This window comes from Chiloscyllium plagiosum, unplaced genomic scaffold, assembly GCF_037043375.1.
Source record: "Chiloscyllium plagiosum isolate Xiang-an unplaced genomic scaffold, Cpla_swu_hap1 HiC_scaffold_23, whole genome shotgun sequence".
Lineage (NCBI taxonomy): Eukaryota > Metazoa > Chordata > Chondrichthyes > Orectolobiformes > Hemiscylliidae > Chiloscyllium > Chiloscyllium plagiosum.
The window spans coordinates 3,707,076-3,733,079 of record NW_028270161.1 but is presented as its reverse complement, the minus strand read 5'-3'; the positions used below and the strand labels follow the sequence as shown (position 1 = coordinate 3,733,079).

Below are 26,004 nucleotides of genomic sequence, written 5' to 3'. Positions count from 1 at the left end.
TAATGTATACAGTATCGGTGTCCTTGCTTAGCAAAGGATATAACTACAGTTGCATCTGAGAGAAGGTTCACTGAACTGATACCGGGTTGGATGGATGGATTATCTTATAGAGAAAGGTTGGTCATGCTTGGCTCTATCCATTGGCAGCAGGTCACAAGACCTTCAGAGATAGGAACAGAATTAGGCCATTTAGTCCATCAAGTCTGCTCCTTCCTTCAATCATGGCTGATATGTTCCTCAAACCCATTCTCCTGCCTTCTCCCCATTACCCTTTCATTCCCTTACTAATCAAGAACCTACCTATCTCTGTCTTAAATACATTCAGTGACTTGGTCTCCGTAGCTGTCTGCAGCATTGTGTTCCACTCCCTCTGACTGAAGGAGTTCCTCCTCATTTCGGTTTAAAGGATTCACTCTGAGGCTGTGCCCTTGGATCCTAGTCTCTTCTACTGGTAGAAACATCTCCACGTCCACTGTATCCAAGCTTCTCAGTCATCTTTAAGTTTCAATCAGATCTTTCCTCATCCTTTTAAACTGCGTTCTGGTACAGTACCTGCACAAGCAATGGTAGCTGAAGGAAGACCACGTTAGGAGCATCGAGAGCAGTACCGTAAAGCACTGGAGTTGTGTCAGTGGCTGTTTGATCTTTTGGTTGTCATTTAGTTAATCATACCTTTGGTTTGTAAACATGACAGTTGTATTTGTTTAATTCTAACAGGCTGTCAGACTGGTCTTCTATGTTATTGGCAATCTAATGCTGTTATGAATATTGTCCATGGGAGCTATTAGAACATAAATGGGTTCCTCATTAATTAGCACCTAGTTCTTTACAGACAATGCAACAAGTTATTGAAAAGATGCTGTTTTCATTAAAACAGAGTGGGTCAGAATAGGACCCAAAGTGTATTAATGAAGCATACTCAAGTATTGGTGAGTCTGTATTACAGGTACAAAGTGATCTGGGGAAGTTAAACATGAAACTTGCATATATGTATATTAAAATGTTACCTCCCAAGTGACTCAGGGAAAATTAGTGAAATGAGTGCACCAAAGTGTTTGATTGATGGTGACACCCAGTGGCCATTACCCATAATTGCAGACAACTTATATTTCTTTCGAAAACAAAATACTGTGGATGCTTGAAATCTGAATAAAAAGTTGAAATTGCTGAAGAAACTCAGCAGATCTAGCAGCAGGTGAGAAAGCAGAGTTACTATTTGAGGTCCATATGACCATGGAGCAGAATGAGGCCATTCAGTCTATCGAGTGCTCTGCCATTCATTCATGGCTGATATATTTCTCAGCTTCATTTACCTGCTTTCGCACTGTAACCCTTGATCCCTTTACTTTCCAACATTCCTTCATTCAACATGAGATTGCTGCAGCCATCAATGTGCTCAATTGCACCCTCGACAATTTTCCACATTACTGGGCAGATGCTGTGTGACTCTATGACTCTATGCCAGAGTTGTAACTGTACTGGAACGGCTTGCTTAGGGGAGCAGCAAATTCTGGAGTACACCTCTGTCAGGGCACATAGCCTCTGCAGTATCCAGTGCCTCATGGAGTGAAACAAATTAGCTGAAGTTTGGTATCTGTGATGCTGGGAACCACTGGAGGAGGCTGAGATCGATCATCCACTTTGCACTTCTGGCTTAGGATTTCTGCAAAAGCTTCAGTGTTATCTTTTGCCCTGATGTGCTGGGCTCTTTCATCATTGAGGATGTGGGTATTTGTGGAGCTGCCGTCTCCTGTGAATTGTCTGCTCCTAGCACTTTCTGTTGAACCAGGATTGATCCGCTGGCTTGATGGTAATGGTTGTGTGAGGGATATGCCGGGCCATCAGGTTACAGATTGTGCTGGAGTACAGTTCTGCTGCTGTTGAAGGTCTCAGTGCCTCATGGATGCTCACTCTCGAGTTGCTCGATCTGTTTGAAGTCTGTCCCATATGGCACGGTGAAAATGCCACACATGATGGAGGGTATTCTGAATGTGAAGGTGGGACTTTGTCTCCACAAGGACTGTGTGGTGGTCATTCTCACCGATACTGTCATGGACAGATGCACCTGCAGGCAGCACACTGGTAAGGATGAGGTCAAGTATGTTTTCCCTCTTGCTGGTTCTCTCACCACATGCTGCAGACCCAGTCTAGCAACTATGCCCTTTAGGACTTGACCAGCTTGATCAGTAGGAATGCTGCTGAGCCACTCTTAGTGGTGATCATTGAAATCCCCCATCCCAGAGTACATTCAATGCCCTTGCCACCCTCGGTGCATCTTCCACGTGTTGTTCTACATGGAGGAGTACTGATTCATCAGCCGAGGGAGGATGGTACATGGTAATCAGCAGGAGGTTTCCTTGCCCATGTTTAACCTGAAGCCACGAGACTTCATGAGGTCCAGAGTCAATGTTGAGGATTCCCAGATCAACTCCCTCCTGACTGTATCCCACTGTGCTGCTGCCTCTCCACGCCCCCCAACTGGCTGGGTCTATCCTGTTGGTGAGACAGGACGTATCCAGGGATGGTGATAGTGGTGTCTGGCACATTGTCTGTAAGGTATGATTCCATGAATATGGCTATGTCAGGCTGTTGTTAGACCAGTCTGTGAGATAGCTCTCCCAAGTTTGGTACTAGGATGTTTCTGTCATTGTTTTGATTCTAGTTTGTCCTTCCAGTAGCAATCCTAATTTTGAGATTTCTTAATGTTTGATGCAGATGAGTTGTTTGTTAGGGCAGATACAAATCAATGATGTTGCTGTGGGCCTGGAGTCACATGTAGACCAGACCGGGTAAGGACGGCAGGTTTATGAAAATTAACAATCATTTCATGGTCATTAGTAGAGTCTTAATTATAGATCTTTACAAAAATACAGATTGCACCATGGTGGGATTTGAACCTTGTGGTCCAGAACATTGCCTGGGTTTCTGGATTATGAGTCCATTGACACCACTACCTCCCCAACAGTTTGACTGCTGTTGGACACCATGAGCATCAGATATAAATTGCTGCCAGGGAATTGAAAATGCAAGCGACAGAGATTGCGAGTTCCTTGCGGGAGGTGTCCCCAATGTTAACAGTTTGCACCATTGCATTAACACTAATCTTACAATCCTGCCCATGGATGTTGCAACAAGTTGCATTTATATAGTGCCTTTAATGCAGTAACATGTCACAAGATGCTTCACAAGAGTGTTCTCAAACATAATTTGACATAGTGCTGTGTAAGGTGATATCAGGGCAGACTGCCACATGATTGTTAATGAAGTTGACAATGTTTTGAACTGGATTGTGACAGCTCACTGCTGATTTCTGACAGACATCTCCTGCTGACTAAAGTCAGGCTCTTTATAATGATGCTGCTGTTTAACTAAAGTGGATTTTATGGTACAAAACATGTATAAATCGAATAAGGTAAATCACATAATTCTCTGCCACTTTTTAGCTTAACAGGATCTGTGACCTGGTGGGGTGATGCTTGAGGTTATAGTACACATTGAAACACAAGCGCATAGTGGTCTGACTTCCTTCCCAATTCCTACTGAGTAGGGATGTCAACTGCTTTGATACAGGAATTTGCAAAGATGACAAAGGCAGAATACTGGGGATGCTGGAAATCCAAAACAAACACAGAGAATGCTGGAAACCTTGGCAGGCAGGTCTGACAGCATCTGCAGAGAGATAACAGGCTACATTTTGAGTTTGGCATGACTTCTTCAGAGCAGTTTGAATGAAGCGTGATATTAGAGACCTGCTGAGATTCTCCAGCACTTCCTGTTAGCGTGTAGAGACAATGTCTAGTTCCTAAAGGGTAGACGTGGTGTGGGGGGTGGGGAGTCAGTGAGATTTCTCTTCATTGATAGATTAAGAGATGATATATCATGATACAATTGATTGTGATATGTTTGACATGGTTTTTCATTAAAATCACTGAGAGGGTTCATGATTTAGTGATAGAAACAAGAAGATTTCTGGAATTGTGTGTTTTCCAAATGGATCCTTTAGCAGTTAATTTTCATTGCTTCTCAAATAAATAAGAGGTCTAATGTTGCTAAACTACACTTTTTTACCTCATTGCTGTTTTTCTAGAAGAAGGATCCAGTGAGTGCAAAGACCGCCCACCGTGTACAGAGAAAGACTATTTTCAGATACATACACGATGTGACAATGAGAGAAAGGTTTGTAGTCTTACTAATAGCACTTAAGTATAAATGCTAATTTTTCTACCCATATGAACGTTATCTGCAAGTATACCTTTACAACCACCAAGTAATGGACTCTTGATAAAAATATACAATGTTTTTAATTAATTTACGAGATGTAAGTGTTGCTGGCTGGGTCAGCATTTATTGCCCATCCCCTGTTGGAGTTTGATTTATTGATGTCACATGTATCAAGATACAGTGAAAAGTATTTTTTTGCATGCTATACAGGCAGATTGCACCATACACAGTGCATCAGGGTAGCAGAACAGAGTGCAGTGTTACAGCTACAGAGACAGAGAGAGAGAGAGAGAGAGAGAGAGACAGTGGGAGAGAGAGAGACAGAGGCAGAGAGAGACAGAGACAGAGACAGAGAGAGAGAGACAGAGAGAGAGAGGCAGAGAGAGAGAGAGGGACAGAGAGAGAGAGAGACAGAGAGACAGAGAGAGAGGGACAGAGAGAGAGAGGGACAGAGACAGAGAGAGACAGAGAGAGACAGAGAGAGAGAGAGTGATCACAAGATGGTGAGCTGCATTTTTGAACTGCTGCAGTTCATGTGCTGTAAGTTGACCCACAATGTCCTTAGGGAAAGAATTCCAGGATTTTAACCCAGTGACACTGAAGGAATAGCGCTATATTTCCAGGTCATGATAGGGAGTGGCTTGGAGAGGACCTTGCAGGGGGTGGTGTTCTCATGTATCTGCAGCTCTTGTCCTTCTGGGTGGAAGTGGTCGTTGGTTTGGAAAGCATTGATATGAACCTTGGTGAGGTGTTACAGCGCAGTGCTGTAGACATTGACCTTCAGTTGTCTTGTCTGATGTCTGTGTAATTTTTCATTAATTACGTTAGGAATTAGGGGGTCATGTTGCAGTTGTACAGGGCATTGGTTAGGCCACTTCTGGAACATTGTGTGCGATTCTGGTCTCCTTCCTATAGGAAGGATGTTGTGAAACTTGAAAGGGTTCAGAAAAGATTTACAAGGATGTTGACAGGGTTGGAGGGTTTAAGCTACAGGGAGAGGCTGAACAGGCTGGGGCTGTTTTCCCTGGAGCGTCGGAGGCTGAGTGGTGACCTCATAGAGATTTATAAAACCATGAGGATGAATAGCCAACGTCTTTTCCCCAGGGTAGGGAGTCCATAACTAGAGGGCATAGGTTTAGGGTGAGAGGGCAAAGATTTAAAAGGGACCCAAGGGGCACCTTTTTCACACAGATGGTAGTGCGTGTATGGTACGAGTTGCCAGAGGAAGTGGTGGAGGCTGGTACAATTACAACATTTAAAAGACATCTGGTTGGGTATATGAATAGGAAGGGTTTAGAGGGATATGGGTCAAATGCAGGTAAATGGAAGCAGATTAATTTAGGATATCTGGTCAGCATGGACAAGTTGGATTGAAGAGTCTGTCTCCATGCTGTACAGCTCTATGACTCTATGACATAAATATAGCTACATTTGCTCTCTCCCCCATTCATTAAATTTCTGACATGAAATCAGCATTTGTAGGATATTGCTGCTCCTCTTGAGAAGGCTTGGCTTTTTTCTAGGATTTTGTTTGTTTTGTTTTTAATGTTATTAATTTTATTACTTGCATTTTAATTAAAATCAATTATTAATTTATGGGATGTAGCTGGTCCAGCATATATTGCCCAAACCAATTTACCGGGAGTGCAGTCAAGAGTCAACCGTATTCCTGTGGGTCTGGAGTCACATATAGGCCAGAGCTGGTAAGGATGGCAGATTTCCTTCCCTGAAGGAAGGGTATTGTCTCTAAAGGACATGGGTTTGTACAACGATCAACTGTTGTTACATTGTTATTTTTAGTCCCGTTCCCTATTTCAAAATTGGATTGATATTTTCACAATATGCCACCATTGGATTTGAACCCACATCCTCCAGATGATTATGTGTTGCTGGAAAAGCGCAGCAGGTCAGGCAGCATCCAAGGAGCAGGAGAATCGACGTTTCGAGCATGAGCCCTTCTTCAGGCTCATGCCCGAAACGTTGATTCTCCTGTTCCCTGAATGCTGCCTGACCTGCTGCGCTTTTCCAGAAACACATTTTCAGCTCTGATCTCCAGCATCTGCAGTCCTCACTTTCTCCTCCAGATGATTAGCCTGGGATACTGGTCCAGTGGCATTATTGCTTCCTCTCTGCAACCTCTGTACGTTTTGTGCAAAAATAAATTACGTGTAGCAGTAAAGTCATTTTTTTAATACTAAGAAGGAATATGTGTTGGCAGAAAATCACCTGATTAAGTTGCATTGAATGAGATGTTACTAAGGTAGAATGGAAGCAGTGATTTCACTGTCATCACGTGACTCTGCCAATTACTCAACCCAGATTTCAAGAGGTGATACCATAGAATCCCTGCAGTATGGAAGGAAGCCATTTAGCCCATCAAGTCCACACTGACCCTTTGAAGAGCCCCACCCACACCTTATAACCCTGCAGTTCCCATGGCTAATTCTCTTAACCTGTACATCCCTGGACACTGAACAATTTAGCATGGCCAAGCCACCTGACCTGCACACCTTGGGACAGTGGGAGGAAACCAGAGCACCCAGAGGAAACCCATGCAGACACAGGGAGAATGTGCAAGCTCCACACAGGCAGTTGCCTGAGGCTGTAATTGAATCCAGGTCCCTGGCGCCGTGAGGCAGCAGTGCTAACCACTGAGCCACCGGGTGGTTTTGATATCACCATAAAATTACTCACTAGCCTTTAATTATGGTGAAGGATTCCAGGGAATATTGCCTCCGGGACTTGTTGTGAAATCAGTCAGAGCTGCTAACCTACTCAATGTGTGATGCATTGAGTAGGTTAGAGACATTGTGTTTCCTCCTGTTTTATATACGAGATTGTTATCATGGGCAGAATTTCCCTGTTCCTTGATTGATGTGGGTAATAGGGAAAATATAAAAGCAAATTACTGCGGTTGCTGGAATCTGAAACCAAAGGGTCAGTTAGACTCGAAACGTCAGCTCTTTTCTCTCCTTACAGATGCTGCCAGACCTGCTGAGATTTTCCACATTTTCTCTTTTGGTTAGGGAAAATATGTCAGGAATCAAAAAAATCTGTTGCTTAACATTGATTTTCTTTAAGATTTCAACAGCAGGATGATAATCTTCCTAGTACCTTATTTCCATGTATTTGCATCTCATTACTACCCAGTTTACCTAATTTAAATGCAACCTGCAATTCTTCCCCTCCTGTCCTGGAGAGGTGGTGGCATGCTGTGAATATGGCTGGATTCAAAAAGCTAAACCAGGCAAGCTAATGTTCTGGGGGGACATGGGTTCAAATCCTTTGATTGCAGCTGGTGAAATTTGGATTCAATAACGTCTTGAACTAAAGGAAAACCTAATAACAATGTAACTGTCATCAATTGTTGTAATATTCCATCTAGATCACTGATGTTCTTAAAGGAAGGCAATCTGCTGTCCTTACCTGGTCTGGTCTACATGAGACTGGGATCCACAGTGATGTGGTTGACTCTTAATATCCCTCTGAAAAACCCTAGAGACCCAAATAGTTTAAAGACAACTAAGGCCATACTGGCCCAGCCAATGATACCTACACCTTGTGAATGAATGAAGGATAAATGGATAGGAGCTTTTCATTGATTATATTTGAAATGCTACTCATGATTACTCAAATAACATTTACCTACTTCAGTCATAAATACAAAAATACAGCTCTGAGCTCTAATTTGTTTTGCTCTAAATATTGCTTTTGGTTTTTGGAAAATCAGTGGTGTGAGTTAGGTTGGGAAGATGGGCAGAAGTTCTGTCTACTGATGTCTTCAGACTAAGAGTTCACAAAATCCCTTTAATGTGAAAGCAAGTCTCTGAAGAGTATCCCACCTAGACCCACCCCTCCTACCTTATCCCTGCAGTTTCCACAGCTAATTCACCCTAACCTCACATCTTTAGACTGTGGGAGGAATGATTAGCTTAGATTCCGTACAGCATGGAAACAGGCCCTTCGGCCCAACAAGTCCACACCAACCCTCTAAAGAGTAACCCACCCAGACCCATTTCCCTCTGACTAATGCAGCTAACACTATGGGCAATTTAGCATGGCCAATTCACCTAACCTGCACATCTTTGGACTGTGGGAGGAAACCGGAGCACCCGGAGGAAACCCACGCAGACAAGGGGAGAGAGTGCAAACTCCACACAACAGTCACCCGCAGCTGGAATTGAACCTGGGACCCTGGTGCTGTGAAGCAGCAGTGCTAACCACTGTGTCACCATGCTGCCCATTGTAGTTGGTGTGCATAAAAATGGAAATCAAAGTCATGAAATGAAAAGTGAGTCTAATGGCAGCCAGGTCGCTGTTTTCAGTTGTTATAAAAGCCCTGACATTAATGTTTTTCAAGGAAGGAAATCTGTTGATCTTAGCTGGTCCAGACCCATAGTAATGCAGTTGACTCCTAACTACTCTCTGAAATGACCTAGCAAGCAACTGAGTTCAAGGAGAAATTCAGGATGGACATTCAATATTGGCCCAAACAGCCTCATGTTGGCCCAGATCCAATGAATGAGTAAAAAGAAATCAGAAATGACGTTGTTCATGTAATGTGTTCATATGGTTCCACTATTAGTACATTACATGCTTGAAACTTGAATCATAGACTCCATCCAGTGTGGAAACAAGCCCTTCAGCCCAACATGTCCACACTGACCCTAGGAAGAGTAACCCACCCAGACCCATTTCCCTGCCCTATCTCCTTCATTTATCCCTGACTAATGCACCTAACTTACATATCCCTGAACACAATGGGCAACTTAGTATGGCTAATTCACCCAACCTGCACATCTTTGGACTGATGGAAAGTAGAGCGTTTCCTCCTTGTTTTTCAGACTCAGATCATGTATAAGTGGATTACACCGAAGCTTTGTAGGGAGGATATGAAAAATGCCGTCCAGCTCCCTCCATCTGGAGAGAAGAAGCCTTGCCCACCGTGTAACCCTGGTTTCTACAACAATGAGACTTCAGTCTGTGCCCCCTGCCCTACGGGTACATTCTCAGATGGAATGAGTCGTAAGTATCCTGGAGTTTGATTTATTGACTTTATTTTGTAACCAGCTTTATAAATGCACAGTTGTTGAGCATGTGGTGACTATTCTGTTGTAAATCACAGTCACTTAGATCGAACGATCCAATGTTTCATTCCCAGCTTATGCTGAATATGTTGATTGGTATCAGGAGATACTCCAATGGGTTTATAGAGGGTAAAGTTCAAAATCTCTACCGCTTTTCAATTAGTTTGACTTTGGAAAGTGGGATGTTGGCTTTAGTTATGATAGCATTTGTGATTGAATAGCTTGTAAATACTGATTGTGAAGTTGTGGGTGTAAGGGATGGTTAGCTGGGGGGTGAACTGGAGGGTTGCAGGTCAACCCCAATAAGAGATATTACAGGGAGGAAAGAAGCACAGAATGCCCACAGTGTGGAAACAGGCCAGTCGGCCCAACACCAATTCTCTGAAGAGCATCCCACCCAGACTCACCTTACTACCCTATCCCTGTAACCCTGCATTTCCCATGGCCAATTCACTTAATATGCAGGTCATTGGACTGTGGGAGGAAGATAGAGCACCTGGAGGACATCCAGGCAGACACGGGGAGAACGTGCAAACTCCACACAGACAGTCACCTGCGGGTGGAATCGAACCTGTGTTCCTTGCGCCATGAGGCAGCAGTGCTAATCAGTATTTACTTTGGAGATTGAGGAAAGGAAATTATCTGCCTTTGCTGGAATTTGGTTTTGTATCTTTACATCAGTGATGGTTTAAGGCTCTAAGCTGTTCTGTTGGTGATTTGAATGCACTTTGTGCTGAGTTTCTGCAACAAAATGCTTGGAATCTCCTTTCTCTGTGGACTTTCAGTTCCACAAAGGTAAACTTTTAGAAGTTTGTGTAATCAAGGAAGTGAAAAAACAAGCTGAAGTGACTGTGATTTCTGTCATTTGTAAAGTGAATAGTAACCACCCTGGTCCCCTACTGTGTATAACTACATAGTGCCATTAATCAGCGGCAGTATCTCATAAATGGAAATAGTGTAACAGGGTCAGGGGTAATGTTCAAAGTGACATAGCTGGACAGGTTGGTAAGTGTGGTATGGGTAATATTGAGAAATCGAGAAAACCAGCAGGCTTAAATGCACGAGATGTTCCTGGGTGTTTCAAATTGTTTCTCTAAATTCATTTTAACACAGCATGTAAACAGTGCCCAGCTGGTACAGAGCCCACGCTGGGCTTTGAGTATAAATGGTGGAACACTTTACCAGCGAATATGAAAACTTCATGCTTCAATGTTGGAAATTCTATGTGTGACGGAATGAATGGTAAGTTTTCATAAAGGATAATCTCGTAGTTTGATTATCAGTGCTAGCAGAGTCTCTAGCAGTAAGGTCACATTGAAATGACTGGGTCAGAGTGTTCGATTTCAGTGCATGTGGCTGCTTTTACAAATGTTTGCAAAAGAGAAACTTCTCATTTGAAAGTTACAAACATAACTATTTGAGGATTGATAGAATTCAAAAAGTGCAGTGTTTGTTTTAGCATACATTACTTGGAAGCAGTTCAGAGACGATTTACTCAACTAATATCTGGAACGAGTTGACTGCTGGATGAGGTAAAGTTGGACAGGCTGGGCTTGTATTCTGCTGCAGTTTGGAGGAGTCAGAGGTGACTTAATTGAAACTTAAAAGATCCTGAGGGAAATTTAATGATTGAACTAATTCTCTGAAAGAGTGGTGAGTCTGTGAAATTCAGTACCCGAGAGTGTAATAGATGCTGGGACATTGAATAAATTTAAAGAACAGAGATTTTTAATTAGTAATGGGTTGAAGGGTCATGGAGAACGGATAGACAGTGGAATTGAGGCTGAGATGACATCAGTTATGATCGTGTTAAATGGTGGAGCAGGCTCGAGGGGTTGAATGGCCTCCTCCTGCTCCAAGTTTTTATGTTTTTCTGAATATTGAATGGATGTTTCCTCTCCTAGAAGAATCTAGAACTGGGGTCATAGTTTAAATATAAAGGGGTGCCCATTTAAGACAGAGATGATGGAAAAATGTTCTCAGACATTTGTGAGTCTTTGGAATTCCCTTCCTCAAAAGGCAGTGGGTACAGAATGTTTAAATATTCTGAAGGTAGAGGGAGATAGATTCTTGATGACCAGGGGGATAGAAGATTACTGGGGGATATAGAGGGATGTAGAGTTCAGGTTAGAATTAGATCAGCCACGATCTTATTGAATGGGAGAGCAAGTTCCAAGGGCTGAGTGGCTAACTGTTGTTCCTTGTTCATATGTTTTTATTAATCCTCTTAATCCTCTTAAGAATAATTATAAAATTTGTGACTGCATCCAGGGTAATAACTTTGGGTTGAAGGAACAAATTAGAAATGCAACTGGATGCTGTGATGGTATGAATCTAAATCAATGTGGAAAGCTGCCTGCAATAATAACCATGATTCAGAGATGCCGGTGTTGGACTGGGGTGTACAAAGTTAAAAATCTCACAACACCAGGTTATAGTCCAACAGGTTTAATTGGAAGCACACTAGCTTTCAGAGCGACGCTCCTTCATCAGGTGATTCACAATCACCTGATGAAGGAGCGTCGCTCCGAAAGCTAGTGTGCTTCCAATTAAACCTGTTGGACTATAACCTGGTGTTGTGTGATTTTTAACTTTGCAATAATAACATTTAGTTCACATTTATTTGGGATTAATACTGGCTCTGGTCTATAGATACTGCAGTTAATTATGTAATACGTATTTAATGATACTTTTGTCATCAGTTTATGTTAGTGTTGAGAATTAACATAAATGTTACTTTAGTCATTGAAAGTGAGGGTAATATATTTTGAAATCTGCTATGACATGTTTGTCTGTGGAGTGAAGCTCTACTCATTCTGTCTTACCAAAGTGTTTTCGCTCCAAAGTGAGTGTGTGTACTTCAGTCAGCCGTCACCCCAGAGCAACACCGTAGCTCACATCACTGGATTCTGGTCCATTTTGTTCAGGTGGGGATTGAGTTGATTTCCAGAATAATTGTTGTTTTGGAAGACTCTTACATGCAGTTGGGAAAGGGATGGTTTCCAAGGTTCTGTGAAGTATTTGACCAAGGTACAACAGGAATAAGAGAAGCTTTTAATTGAGAGCACCATCAAGCTGCCAAAGCAATGTGCAAGAAAGTGAAAACTAAATGTTTTGTGAAGAATGAGTTTGAGGAAATAAAGTTGACCTTTATTCTTGCTGTTTACTTGTAGGGTGGGAGGTAGCAGGTGATCACATTCACAGTGCGGTCGGAGGCTCTGATAATGACTACCTGATCTTAAATCTCCACATTCCCAGCTTCAGGTTTGACTTGCATAGTTTTTGCTGACTTAATTCAAAAATTATTTGAAAGCCTTGCTAAAATTTTCATGGACATTTCTGACGTTAGTTCTGCTCTTGTGTTTAGCCCACCGACTTCATCAGCACATTCCAATGGGATGGAAGTGGGGAGGATGACCTTTATTTTTGAGACCCGCTGTACTGGAGACTGTCAGTTATACTTCATGGTGGTAAGTGCTTCACGTGAAATCATTTCACAGCATGAGAGACCATTTGACCCGTTACACGTAGGCTGACCCATTGAGCTATCAACTCTGCTACATTCCTCTTGTCTGTTCATCTTATACAAATTTTCATCCATTACCTTGTTTCTGTTGCTGATAGGTTATTCCATATTCTCTAGAAGTGTTGATCCTGACATTGTCCTTTGTCTGCCTCCAGTCAATTTGCTCTGGATTGCAGGATTGTTTCTGAAATGTCCAACAGTCCTTTGCTATATGATCTACTCCTGGTGTTCCATTATTCACTTTTATTGACCTGGGTTCTGGAACATTGCCATTTGGTGATGAGCTCACCTTGTGTGAGATGCAAGTCAAACAAACAACCTTACAGTGTGGGACTGTGAGCACCAGTCTTAGTACAGCCCTTCCCAACTGTACATTTCCCCTTTGAGGTCATAAAGTAGTGGAATTATGCAGCACAGAAACAGACCCTTTGGTCTAATTTGTACATGCCAACCAGATATCCCAAACTGATCTAATTCCATATGCCAGTATTTGGCCTCTATCCCTTCCTATTCATATACCCATCCAGATGCCTTTTAAATGTTGAAGCCTCCACCACTTCCTCTGGCAGTTCATTCGATACATGCACCACCCCCTGTGTGAAAACGTTGCCCCTTAGGTCCCTCTTAAATAGACAATAAACAATAGGTGCAGGAGTAGACCATTCTGCCCTTCGAGCCTGCACCACCATTCAATATAATCATAGCTGATCATCCTTAATCAGTATCCTGTTCCTGCCTTATCTCCATAACCCTTGATTCCACAATCCTTGAGAGCTCTATCCAACTCTTTCTTAAATGAATTCAGAGACTGGGCCTCCACTGCCCTCTGGGGCAAATCTTTTCCCTCTCACCTTAAACCCATGCCCTCTAGTTCTAGACTCCCCCCACCCCAGGGAAAAGACTTTTGTCTATTTATCTTATCCATGCCCCTCATGATTTTATAAACCTCAGCCTCCGACATTCCAGGGAAAACAGCCTCAGCCTGTTCAACCTCTCCCTATAGCTCAAACCCTCCAACCCTGGCAACATCCTGGTAAGTCTTTTCTGAATTCTTTCACTAGTCCTTGTAGGTTTTTGCTTTACTCCATGTGGATTTACCCTCTTGGGATTGTGGAAGCAAATATAAAATTTTAACTTTAATAAATAGGTCAGGGCTAAATGTAGTATACTTCCTGGTTCTATACTGTCTGTATTAAATCATTAAAAAAAAAGTTGTTCTTCTGTTATTGCTCAGCTACAGATTGTGAGCTTCACTGGCTATTCCAGTGTTTACTGCCAGGGGTCAGTTAAGAATCAGCCACATTGCTGTGGGTCTGGATCACATGTAGGCCAGACAGGGCGAGGATGGCAGATTTCCTCCCTTAAAGGACATTAATGAAGAGGTGGCTTCTCTTTCTCTGGATGCTGCCTGAACTGCTATGCTCTTCCAGCACCACTAATCCAGAATTCTCTTTCTAACAATCTACAATGGATTAATGGACATCAGTAGACTCTTAATACCAGATTTTTACTGAATTCAAATTCTACCATCTGCTATTTGAACCCACCCGTTAAGATGAATCTGGGGTTCTAGATTATTAGTTCAGTGACGGCACGGTGGCTCAGTGGTTAGCTCTGCTGCCTCACAGCACCAAGGTCCCAGGTTCTGTTTCAGTGTCTGTTTATAATGATACTGGTCAGCCATAACCAAACTGAAAGCTAAGAGTTTTCTTAAGATCTGTGAACTTCCCCAGTGTAGTGCCAACCCAGACTGACCCTGAGAGTTTCAAATGTCTTCTGAGTATTTCTGGGCTGAATGATCCCAGCTTGGATTGGAAAAAGGGACCCCAGCTTCCCAGGCCTTGGCAGTGAAACCAGCCAGAATTCCCATTCCTGATGACTGGCCAGGGGCCAGTGTTGGAAAACAGTTAGGTCCGAGATGGGAATATTATCGATTCTGGTGCTCTCTACCATTAACCAGATGCTAATTTGGTGAGGTGGTGAGGAACCACTTTTCTCTCCAACATCAGTGTCATCAGGATGGTGAGGGAGATACATTGACGAAAGTAAACTAACATGAATGTAGCCGCCAGATTATTAATTGGGTTTGATTCCCACCACGGCTGCGATAAAATGCCACCTGCAGGTGGTACTAAGAGAAGCCAATGTCATTGGTCAGTGAATGGGAGACAGCAATCTCAAAGATGGCACTGCAGAATGTGTGTTGAGAAACATGCCTCGGATTTATTATTGTTTAATATAATATAAGTAATGCATTCCATTCTGATTTGTCTTCCTCACCACAGAACAAGCAGCTCAGTGCCACCCCCACCTCATGCCAGCCGCCTTCCAAATCCTCCTCCCTCTCCATCCCGCAGCACCCCTGCCCACAATGCAGGCAAGCTCCTAGTCAAAATCTCCACTCTCTCTCACTCCCAGCCTTTGTGTGCTTCCTGTACTTCCTCAGCTCCACCTCCCCCTCCACCTCCCCACCCTTCAGCTCCACCTCCCCCTCCACCTCCCCACCCTTCAGCTCCACCTCCCCAACACCCTCAGCTTTCCCCCCCACACATTCCCCTCAACCCCCAGATATAACTCCCCCACCCCTCCCTAGCTCCACCTTCCCCACACCCTCACCCCTTTCAGCTCTACCTCTCCCTCACTCCCTCCATGCTCCAGCTCCACCTCCCCCACAGCCCCTCACTCCCCCCACCCTTCAGCTCCAAACCCTCATGCCATCCCCCAGCTCCACCTCGCCCACACCCCCAACCCCTCACTCTCCCCAGCCCCACGTCCCCCCCTCAGCCCCTGGCCAGTAGTGCATGCACTGTTGTTGATGTCCGTGCACAGAGCTTGGTGATGTCAGCAACACCTGTGCAGCTTCTTCCTGTGACCTGTCACAGTCACTAACATCACAGTCCAGCTCTGCACATGTCCAGGGGCCATGAGAGCGTTGTGGATAATCTCCCCGTTTCTCACAATTAGTTAAAGAGGAGTCCGTTCTATAGGGTGATTGTTCTTGTTCTATAGGGAGATTGTTCTTGTTCTATAGGGTGATTGTTCTTGTTCTATAGAGTGATTGTGTTCTTGGCAAATGTCTATGGGGAGATTTCTCAGAGGAATAATCAGTAACATTATTGCAGTGCATCCATGAAAAGTACCAGCAGAAATGAACTCCTTTTAACTTTCAGGATATAAACAGAAAGACGACAAGTGTTGTTGAATCTTGGGAAGGTACTAAAGAGCGACAATCATACGCTCATGTCTTAACGAAGAATGTACCAATTACTTACACTTGGGCTTTCCAACGATCGAGTTCTCCTCAAGAGGTAAATCAGTATTTGTTTTTCCAGGTCTTCATTCTGAATGGAATACATGAAGGCATATTTTAATTTGTCAAATTCATGTTTCAGATCAGAAAGTTTGTGAATGATAATGTAAAGATCTACTCCATCACGGTGAGCAATGCGGAAAATGGTGTGTCTTCACATTGCCGGCCTTGTGCCCTTGGCCCTGATCAGCAGAGTTCTTCCTGTGTGCCTTGTCCAGTTGGACACTATATTGAGAAAGAGACAAATCAGTGCAAGGAATGTCCTCCAGATACCTATCTGTCAGCTCATCACGCGTATGGTATAGAGGCATGCATCCCCTGTGGACCGGGCAGCAAAAGTGATAAGGTCTGTATGTGCTTACATTACCATCTTAAAGTCTGAGCAGTTAAAAATGGTGCTGTGATGCTGTGTTGGACACAGATATTACCTCCATTCACCTGTATATTTGCCAGGAATTGGTGTTGGAGAGACTGTTAGGTCTGAAGGTTGATAAGTCCTCGGGGCCTGATGGTCTACATCCCAGGGTACTGAAGGAGGTGGCTGGAGAAATTGTGAATGCGTTGGTGATTATTTTCCAGAGTTCGATAGATTCAGGATCAGTTCCTGCGGATTGGAGGGTAGCTAATGTTGTCCCACTTTTTAAGAAAAGTGGGAGAGAGAAAGCAGGAAATTATAGACCAGTTAGTCTGATCTCAGTGGTGGGAAAGATGCTGGAGTCTATTATAAAGGATGAAATTATGACACATCTGGATAGTAATAACAGGATAGGTCAGAGTCAGCATGGATTTATGAAGGGGAAATCATGCTTGACTAATCTTCTGGAAATTTTTGAGGATGTAACTCTGAAGATGGACGAGGGAGATCCAGTAGATGTAGTGTACCTGGACTTGCAGAAAGCTTTTGATAAAGTCCAACGTAGGAGGTTAGTGAGCATAATTAGGGCGCATGGTATTGGGGGCAAAGTACTAACTTGGATTGAAAGTTGGTTGGCTGACAGGAAACAAAGAGTAGTGATAAACGGTTCCATTTTGGAATGGCAGGCATTTGCTGATGATACTAAGCTGGGTGGCAGGGTGAAATGTGAGGAGGATGTTAGGAGATTACAGGGTGACCTGGACAAGTAGTCAGATGCATGGCAGATGCAGTTTAATGAGGATAAATGTATGGTTATCCACTTTGGTGGCAAGAACAGGAGGGCAGATTACTACCTAAATGGAATCAATTTAGGTAAAGGGGCAGTACAAAGAGATCTGGGTGTTCTTGTACACCAGTCAATGAAGGTAAGCATGCAGGTACAGCAGGTAGTGAAGAAGACTAATAGCATGCTGGCCTTCATAACAAGAAGGTTTGAGTATAGAAGCAAAGAGGTTCTTCTGCAGCTGTACAGGGCCCTGGTGAGACCACACCTGGAGTATTGTGTGCAGTTCTGGTCTCCAAATTTGAGGAAAGACATTCTGGCTATTGAGGGAGTGCAGCGTAGGTTCATGAGGTCAATTCCTGGAATGGTGGGACTACCTTATGCTGATAGACTGGAGCAACTGGGCTTGTATGCCCTTCAGTTTAGAAGACTGAGAGGGGATCTGATTGAGACACATAAGATTATTAAAGGATTGGACACTCTGGAGGCAGGAAACATGTTTCCGCTGATGGGTGAGTGCCGAACCAGAGGACACAGCTTAAAAATATGGGGTAGACCATTTAGGACAGAGATGAGGAGAAACCTCTTCACCCAGAGAGTGGTGGCTGTGTGGAATGCTCTGCCCCAGAGGGCAGTGGAGGCCCAGTCTCTGGATTCGTTTAAGAAATAGTTGGATAGAGCTCTCAAGGATTGTGGAATCAAGGGTTATGGAGATAAGGCAGGAACAGGATACTGATTAAGGATGATCAGCCATGATCATATTGAATGGTGGTGCAGGCTCGAAGGGCAGAATGGCCTACTCCTGCACCTATTGTCTATTGTACCCATAGCTGTAGCTTACTTGGTTTTACTCTACCTCAGCCTGCAATGTCTGCTTTATAACTTGCTATGTATTTCTCTGTTTTATATAAACTAACCCATAAAGTTAATCCCTGACAATTGACTAATTTTTAGGCCATTTAATATGACAGTTTTTACTGATTCTGAAAACAGATGTGTTGACCTTGCTGTCACCATCCTGAATAACTGTCACTGTACCGGCTGGCTGATTAGTTGCCATCATGAGCAACCATTTCCTTCAACATAATTTTGACAATTCTGTATCAAACCTTCATCTGTTGCCAAAAAAATCTATATAACTCTGGGCACAGCTTTAAATCCATGTGCTAACCACGAACAAATGCATCAATTGCTGCCTCCACAATATCACCCACATTACTCCCAGTGAAACCCCGATTCAAACCTCTTGCTGCCTTCCCACTTTAGTCCATCACAAACAACATTCCACAGGTTCCAGCACAGTCAGGAAGGCAGTCATGGGGCTGGATGTGTTTTGTTCCTGCACTGTTTGTGCGTTTGAAGCTTTTATGTGGTTCACGTACTTGTTCAGGACCATCGTAATGATCCGAAGTTTATACATCACGGGATCTGATTTTGTGTTGACCATGCCTCTCACAGGGCCATTCCTGAGGTTTCTACTCCAAACATCATCCCCTGAAGTAAACTTCCTCTCACGCTTAGTGGAGTCTTGGGTTTGGCATCGGGGTTCCTGGTGCCATTTCACCCTCTGCCTCAAGTCCGGGATGATCAGATTTATCCAGCCATTCCCATGAACTTAAGGGGCTGCTGGCAGTAATTTTTGTCCTTGTTGGCACTCTGGGCACTGCCACACTAAATCGACTATGACTACATCCAGTCCTGGCCACCAGGCATAACTTCTCACCGACACCATCATTTTGGAAACCCCTGGTGGAGTTTAGCCAGTATCTGGCGGTGACCTTTGCTCAGGACAATCACTCATGCTCCCTGTAATAATACGCCCTCCACTACAGTGATCTGGTCTCTCTGGGTCCAAAAAGGTTTCAGTTCTGGTTGTGATGACCCTTTGGTTTCCTCCATCATCACCAGCTGGTTCAGTTTTGCCAGGACCGGATCTTTCTGTGTCCAAAGTCTGAAATTGTCAGCTGTGACTGGAAGTGTGTCCAGAAAATTTAAAACTTACGGACTCTTCCTGGGACATTTGCAGCTGTACTCGCAGGAGGCAACTCAGTGCAAGTGCATTTGCTACTTGGCCTCCTGGACAGTGTTCCAACTTGTGATTATATGCAGTTGGTATTGCAGCCCACTGCTGAATACAGTCTGAAGCTATGGGTGACACTGCAGGGGTTTATGGTCCGTTATTATTGCATTCATAACTTACATTCATAAAGGTGTTGGTGGAACATTCTGACTCCAAGTATGACCCCCACCTAACCTTCCTTGTCTGTCTGGGCGTATTTATGCTCTGCATTTGCCAAGGTCCTGGATTCACAGGATTTTGGGCGTTCCTCGCCATTGGGTTGCTGTGAGCTAATACCATCCTAATGCCATACAGGGAGGCTTCATGTGCCAATATCAGATCTCGCTTGGGAGCATAGTGATCCAACACCTTCGAAGATGATAGCTATTTCTTCACTTCACTGAAAGCTATGGCAGCTACACGACCATTCCCAAGTTTAGGACCCTTGTTTAGGAGTTGGTGTGAAGGTGCTAGGACGGAGGTCAGGTTATGAATTAACTTTATGTAACAATTCACCAGCCCAAGTAAAGGTCTAAGCTCCAGTGGGAGCTGGGGTACCTTTGGTTCCCCTTTATCTTTTAATGAGTGTAACTTGGTCTTGTCAACTCTGCAGACAAGTCACTTGCAGTGGCCTAAACACACATTTTCCCTTTCTAAGGCATATGTCCAGTAGGAGGAACATTTAAGGACTATTTCTAAGTTCTCTAAGTGCTACTTATTGGTCTTCCCCTATTATTAGTACCTCATCTAGATAAATAGTGACCTGGGGTAGACCTTGTAAAATGTTTTCCATTGTCCACTGAAAAATTACAATCATCAACCAACAGCAATTGCAGGTACATGTGGCTAATGTCCAGCTTTGTGCAGGACAACCCTCCCCCCCGCGCCAGCTTTGTGTCTAAATCCGCTATGTGAGGGACTGGGTATTTATCCAGCTGCCAGAAGCAGTTTACCGTTTGCTTAAAATCCAGGCAAAGGCAAATTGAGTTGTTGGGCTTCACAATTGGTATGACTGGAGCTGCCACAAACTGGATTGGTTTGATGATTTGTTCCCTTTCCAGCCTCCTGATTTGCCTGTAAGGGCCTTGTGCGACTGTCTGCGTGGAGTTTGCACATTCTCCCCGTGTCTGCGTGGGGTGCCTCTGGGTCCTCCGGCCTCCTCCCTCATTCCAAATATGTGCAGGTTAGGTGAATTTGCCATGCTAAATTGTCCAAATTTGTTAGGTGCATTAGGTGGGTTACTCTTCGGAGGGTCAGTGTGGACTTGTTGGGCCGAAGGGCCTGTTTCCATACTGTAGGGAATCTAATCTAATCTAAAAATGGCACTGGTGGGCCTTGCAGGATCGTGGAATTGCGTCCTGGCCAACGTGCAAGGTAGTCTTGTCTCTTTTGATACTCCCTAACTATTCCTGAAAAACCTCTGGCTATTTAATTCGGATTTCACTCAGGCAGCCATTTTCTAATGGAAAAGTGTTCAGCCAATCAAGGTGAACCGTGCTCAACCAGTTCTGTCCCATCAGGCTTGGGCCCGAGTCTTTTACTACAATCAGCGGGAACTGAACCAGCTGCTTGTCATAAGAGACTGGAACTGAAGTTATACCCTTAATCTGTAAAAGTTCCCCAGTATAGATTCTCAGTCTAGTCAAAGTCTTGCACAAATGGAAGAGTTGGAGTCCAGAGTGAATTTTGTTAAAAGCCTGGTTCTGCAATCACTGTAACAGCCACACCAGTACTGACCTCCATTAGAACCAAGTGACCATTTAACCAGGTGTTTTGGTTTGATTGGTTCTGACTTGGATGTTGCCAATGCAATTTAACTGTTCCACACCAGATGTGGGTGGATGTTCCAGGGTGTGCGCACTCCTGGTTACTGACCTACAAGTTTTGGAAATATTTCTCAACAACCAGCAAATGCCACAGGATTTGTGTGTAAGTGTGTGGAGGGTGATGCTGTAATTTGACTTCAAAGCTGATTTGTCTTCACCCTCTCTTTAAAACAGGATCACTCTATTTGTTTCAGCGATTGTTCACTTACACACATGTTGGAGAATCGGACTCTAACATTTGAGCTCAGCAATATCAGTGGTGTGGCTTCCTTCATGAATGGACCCAGTTTCACCTCAAGAGGAACAAAGTATTACCATTTTTTTAACATTAGCTTATGTGGGAATGAGGTAAGTTTTTGTTTATCTCTCCATGAATATTTCACTTCGATCTCATCTGTGGCGATGCAGATTTGTTGAAACAAAGAGAGATTTCTGATTGGGAGCATGGGAAATGTAAAATTCAGAGCATTTTGCTGATGTTGGTTATTCATTAGTAATAAATCCACTAAATCACAAACCCAAAGTAAATTTAAACATAAGGTGCTCAATTCTTATTAAACAAAGCGGTGAGTTTAGACGCTTGTATTTTGTATGTTTCTGTGTTAAAATTGGTTTCGCTCTGAACTGTGCAAGGGAATTGCAATCTGAATGAGGTCATCAGATTATGATGTGCAGAATTTTACTCTTTCTTGATTAAAGAGTGTTTTACATTTTATGGGACTACATTCTGATTTTGAGTTTTGGACTTTTCCTGTTTGTTGGAGCTTGCAATGTTATAGTTTTATTCCCACATTTTCAATGTGATACAATAACTAGAATTTATTGAATCATAGAATCACACAGTACTGAAGATGCCCTTCAGTACATCACGTCTATCTGCCAAAGACACACTGAATCTACACTACTCTTACTTTCCAGCACATGGCCCATAGCATTGAATACATCATGTGCTCATCCCAGTACTTTGTAAAGTTGTGAGGTTTCCCGCCTCAGCTACCCTCCCAGACATTCTCCTCATAATCTTTTATACCCCCTCAGCCTTCTCTGCTATGAAGAAAACAGCCCAAGCGCCTCTCTTCATTGCTAAACTGCTCCATCCCAGGCGAATTTCCTCCGCACCCCATCCAGGGTAATCGCATCCCTCCTATAGAGGGACAACAGAATGACACACAGTCCTCCAGCTGTGGCCTCAAAGTCCTGTACAGCTCTGACCGAACCTTCCTACTCATTTAAACTATGTGTCGACTGATAAAGACACATCTCATATGCTTTCTTAACTTCCTTTTAACCTGTCCTGCCACCATCAGGGATTTGTGGACAAGCACCCCAAGTTTCCTCTGTTCCTAGTGTACTGCCATTCATTGAGTACTCCCTTGTCCTCAGAAGGACTCTATTAGCTGTGAAACACTTTGGAATGTCCTCTGCTTGCTATTTGATTGCAAATTCTGACCCCCTTTAATGCAACACATTAGGGTCTGTAATATCTGAGGAACATCAGAAATTATAGAGCCTAAACCGATCCAAAGGCTTTGATCATTTTATCCTAAACATTGTTAAAGTTACTTGAGTGTCACAGTGTGTATTTGGATTACAGGTTTTTAAAAAATTTCAGGGTATTAATTTCTCAATGATTCTCAATTTCTCAATCCCTGATGTTACATGCAGCCTGTAAAAGGCATTTTCCATAAAGTCATTGGTTTTAAGTATTAATGCTGAACTGTTTGAATTTCTCTCTCTCCTTGTAGGGGAAAAAGATAGCCATTTGCTCTGATAATGTAACTGATGTAACGGCCCAGGATGTACACAGCGATCCCAATGAATTGAGCAATTCTGTTGCTTCTTTTGTCTGTCAATCGACGATTATTCCCTCAGATGGGAGGAGTTTCCGAACTGCACTGTCATCTCAGTCTATCAGTCTGGCCGACGCCTTTCTAGGTCAGTGACAGTCACGTAATTTTAGAACAGATTTAGAGAAGCTTCTTTACCTGAATGTTAGAAAATATCACATGTCATTCAGTAGGATGCATGATCTGTGTTTCTTAATGGATGATAGTCCAGATCTTCTGGTCTCTGGATACTCTGCGGTGGGACATACCATATGCACTGGCTACGTAGGAATTTCCTTGGAAGTTAAAATTTCCGATGGACAGTTATCGAGCATCAGGAACCCTCTGACTTTTTTAAAATTTGATTAATTATTGTTACCTGTGCCTAGGTGCAGTGAAAAGTTTTGTTTTGCATGTGGTACACCGGTCATACCATATTAAGATCACTGGGTGATAGAACAAGGTGAGGAATACAATGTTACGGCTGCAGAGAAGGTGCACAAACAACAAGGTCAACATTAAATTTAAAATTTGAGAGTTCACTCAGAATTCAGATAACAGAGGGGAAGAAACTGTTCTTGAATCTGTTGATGTGTTTGTTTAAGCTTTTATATCTTCTGCCTGAAGGAAGTGGTTGGGAGAAATTATAACCAGGGTAGGATGAATCTTTGATGATGTTGGCTGCCTTTCTAAAGCAGCGATAAGTGACGATGGAGTCAGTGGGTGGAAGGTTGTCTCCCATGACAGAATGTGCTGTGTTCACAACTCTCTGTAGTTTCTGACCGTCCTGGGCAGAACAGCTGCAGTAGCACGCTGTGATGCATCCTGATAGAATGGTGCAGCTAGAAAAATTGCTAAGACTGATTTACAATTTCTTCAGCCAGAATGAACCTTCCTTGAACTACTGCAAGCGTATCCCTCTTTAAATAAGGAGACTAAAACTGTACACAGTATTGTAGATTCCCTCTCACCATGACCATGCACAGTTATACCAAGATTTCACTACTTTATATTTCAACTTCTTGTAATAAAGGCCAGTTTCCCATTTATCTTCCTATCAGTTGGTGTAAGTGCATAATGACTTCTTGTAATTATGTAGAAACTACCACATCCCTCTGTACTGTTGCGTTCTCTCTTTTTTTAGCTATAAAATTAGACATGCTGCATATGATGTAAGTGTAAACAACAGCTGGGTACCACACTGAGTGAAATATTTTTTTCAGCATGGTTTGTATTTCTGTGATTAGCAATGATTCACAGTCAGCGGTCATTTATTGTACTTAGACACTCAAGAGAGTTTCTGGGACTAGTCCCGCCCACAGGCACAGGAAGTCCCTCCTTCAGACAGATGCCAGACAATCTGTATGCCTGGCTGTGGAGTTGCCCCAGCAACAGCAGAAGCAGGTGGTGATCCTTGCTGGGACCCAAAGGAGTCCCAAGAGAAGGAAGGATTCTGGACTTCTGTCCAAGCCTGGAGATTTCTGTCAGGGATCCTGGCAAGGGGAGGGTGGAGGATGGTGTTCCAGAGATTTGGGAGGCACAGCAGGAGTGGTTGCCATCTCATGGGGTGGATGAGGGCTGATGTACTTCTGGTGGACAAAGGGGGTAGCTCCTTAGTTCCTCCCCTCCCCACCCCCACCAACTCACACCTCCTCCCTTCCCATCTTTCGTCCTGAGCTGGTAGAGGTGAAGGCTGGGAGTTATGTTTTCTTCCTCACCCTATGTTCAGGTGGCAGAGGGGAATGAGGTCCTTAAATAGTCTTTAGCTGGTAATTTCAAGGCCCGAATAGGCCTAAATGTGGCTCATTTCCTGCAACATTGACGCTGCTCAGAGTTGTGTGCAGCAGCACTGTTCTGGCCACTGGTTTTATTTTATATGTGTATCAGGGGGTGGGGATGTGGAGGAGATGCAAAATTCACACCAGCTTTTCACCTCAACCAGTCAGATTGACAAAATCTTATGGAGGGCAGGGAGGTGAAGGACAACATTTTAATTGAGTGCCAAATTACACAAAGACAAAATTATGTGAAGTGTCCTGACCCACTGAGAGTTTGAGCTGGAAGTCAGGCCCCACTCCTCCTAGATTTATGACAGCATGATGAGTTAGTACCTGAAAATACCTCAGTTTACCTCAGACTGACTGCTCCGGGTTCAAGATGACAGGGAGTAGCAGTGCAACATCTGGCCTCCTGCATGGAGCATGTCAGCCCCATTCCCTTTTACTTTATTCTGTCTGTCCCTGCTTTTTCTTTCTTCCCTGGTGGGCTCGGCGGTTTCAGCGTGTTTGATGTGAGGGCTCTTCCCTGTGGCAGAGGGCACCGTGTTAGTGCTCATGGTAATGGCGGTGGCAGAGGGAGGCAAGGTTGGGCTGAGTGCCCGATATGGGGATCCGGTAGCTTCAGGCGGTGTAGGCCTTGCTGAGGTTGGCCCAGCATGGACGTTGTGACAGCGATGTCATCAGTAGAGGCAAGATGGTGCCTCAGAATGGTGACATGGTTCTGTGGGGGTGGTATGGTGGAGGGACTCCAGGCAGGCAGACTGCTTTGTGCTGGTGATGGTCTTCAAATTCATGGTGAAAGATCCAGGCCCATGGCTAAACACTTAAAAAGGACCATAATATTGAACTTTTAACTTTATTTCTTTATTTTTCTGCTTTATACCTAAGGTCTTATACCTTTGTACCTAAGATGGCCCAGGGAATGGTGACATTGTACACTTTTCACTATACTCCAGTATCCCTGTACTTGAGTACACATGACAATAAAATCTAATTCTAATTCCCCATGATAAAAACAAACCAAAATTGGTTCCTTCAGTAACAATAAACAATAACAACATTTATTGTGATACTTTGAAATGAACAAGAATGAGATTTCTAACTTATATATCTTAAACAATACCAAAGAAGGATGAGAGGTAACTTGATAGAGGTGTACAAGATGATGAGAGACTTAGATAGAGTGGATAGCCAAAGACTTTTTCCCAGGGTGGAAATGGCCACCACAATGG

General features: G+C 43.6%; 1 protein-coding gene across 1 annotated transcript in view; it reads left to right on the top strand.

Annotated features, from left to right (window-relative positions):
• The window catches only part of LOC122561882 (endosome/lysosome-associated apoptosis and autophagy regulator family member 2), a 117,901-nt gene that overhangs the window by 73,334 nt on the left and 18,563 nt on the right, over positions 1–26,004 (top strand). The window contains exons 8-16 of the mRNA XM_043714206.2: positions 4,088–4,176; positions 9,066–9,246; positions 10,422–10,550; positions 12,482–12,572; positions 12,676–12,778; positions 16,005–16,142; positions 16,227–16,490; positions 21,343–21,516; positions 22,914–23,103. Of these exons, the coding sequence (XP_043570141.1) occupies positions 4,088–4,176; positions 9,066–9,246; positions 10,422–10,550; positions 12,482–12,572; positions 12,676–12,778; positions 16,005–16,142; positions 16,227–16,490; positions 21,343–21,516; positions 22,914–23,103 (1,359 nt within the window). The remainder of the gene's footprint in view (positions 1–4,087; positions 4,177–9,065; positions 9,247–10,421; positions 10,551–12,481; positions 12,573–12,675; positions 12,779–16,004; positions 16,143–16,226; positions 16,491–21,342; positions 21,517–22,913; positions 23,104–26,004) is intronic.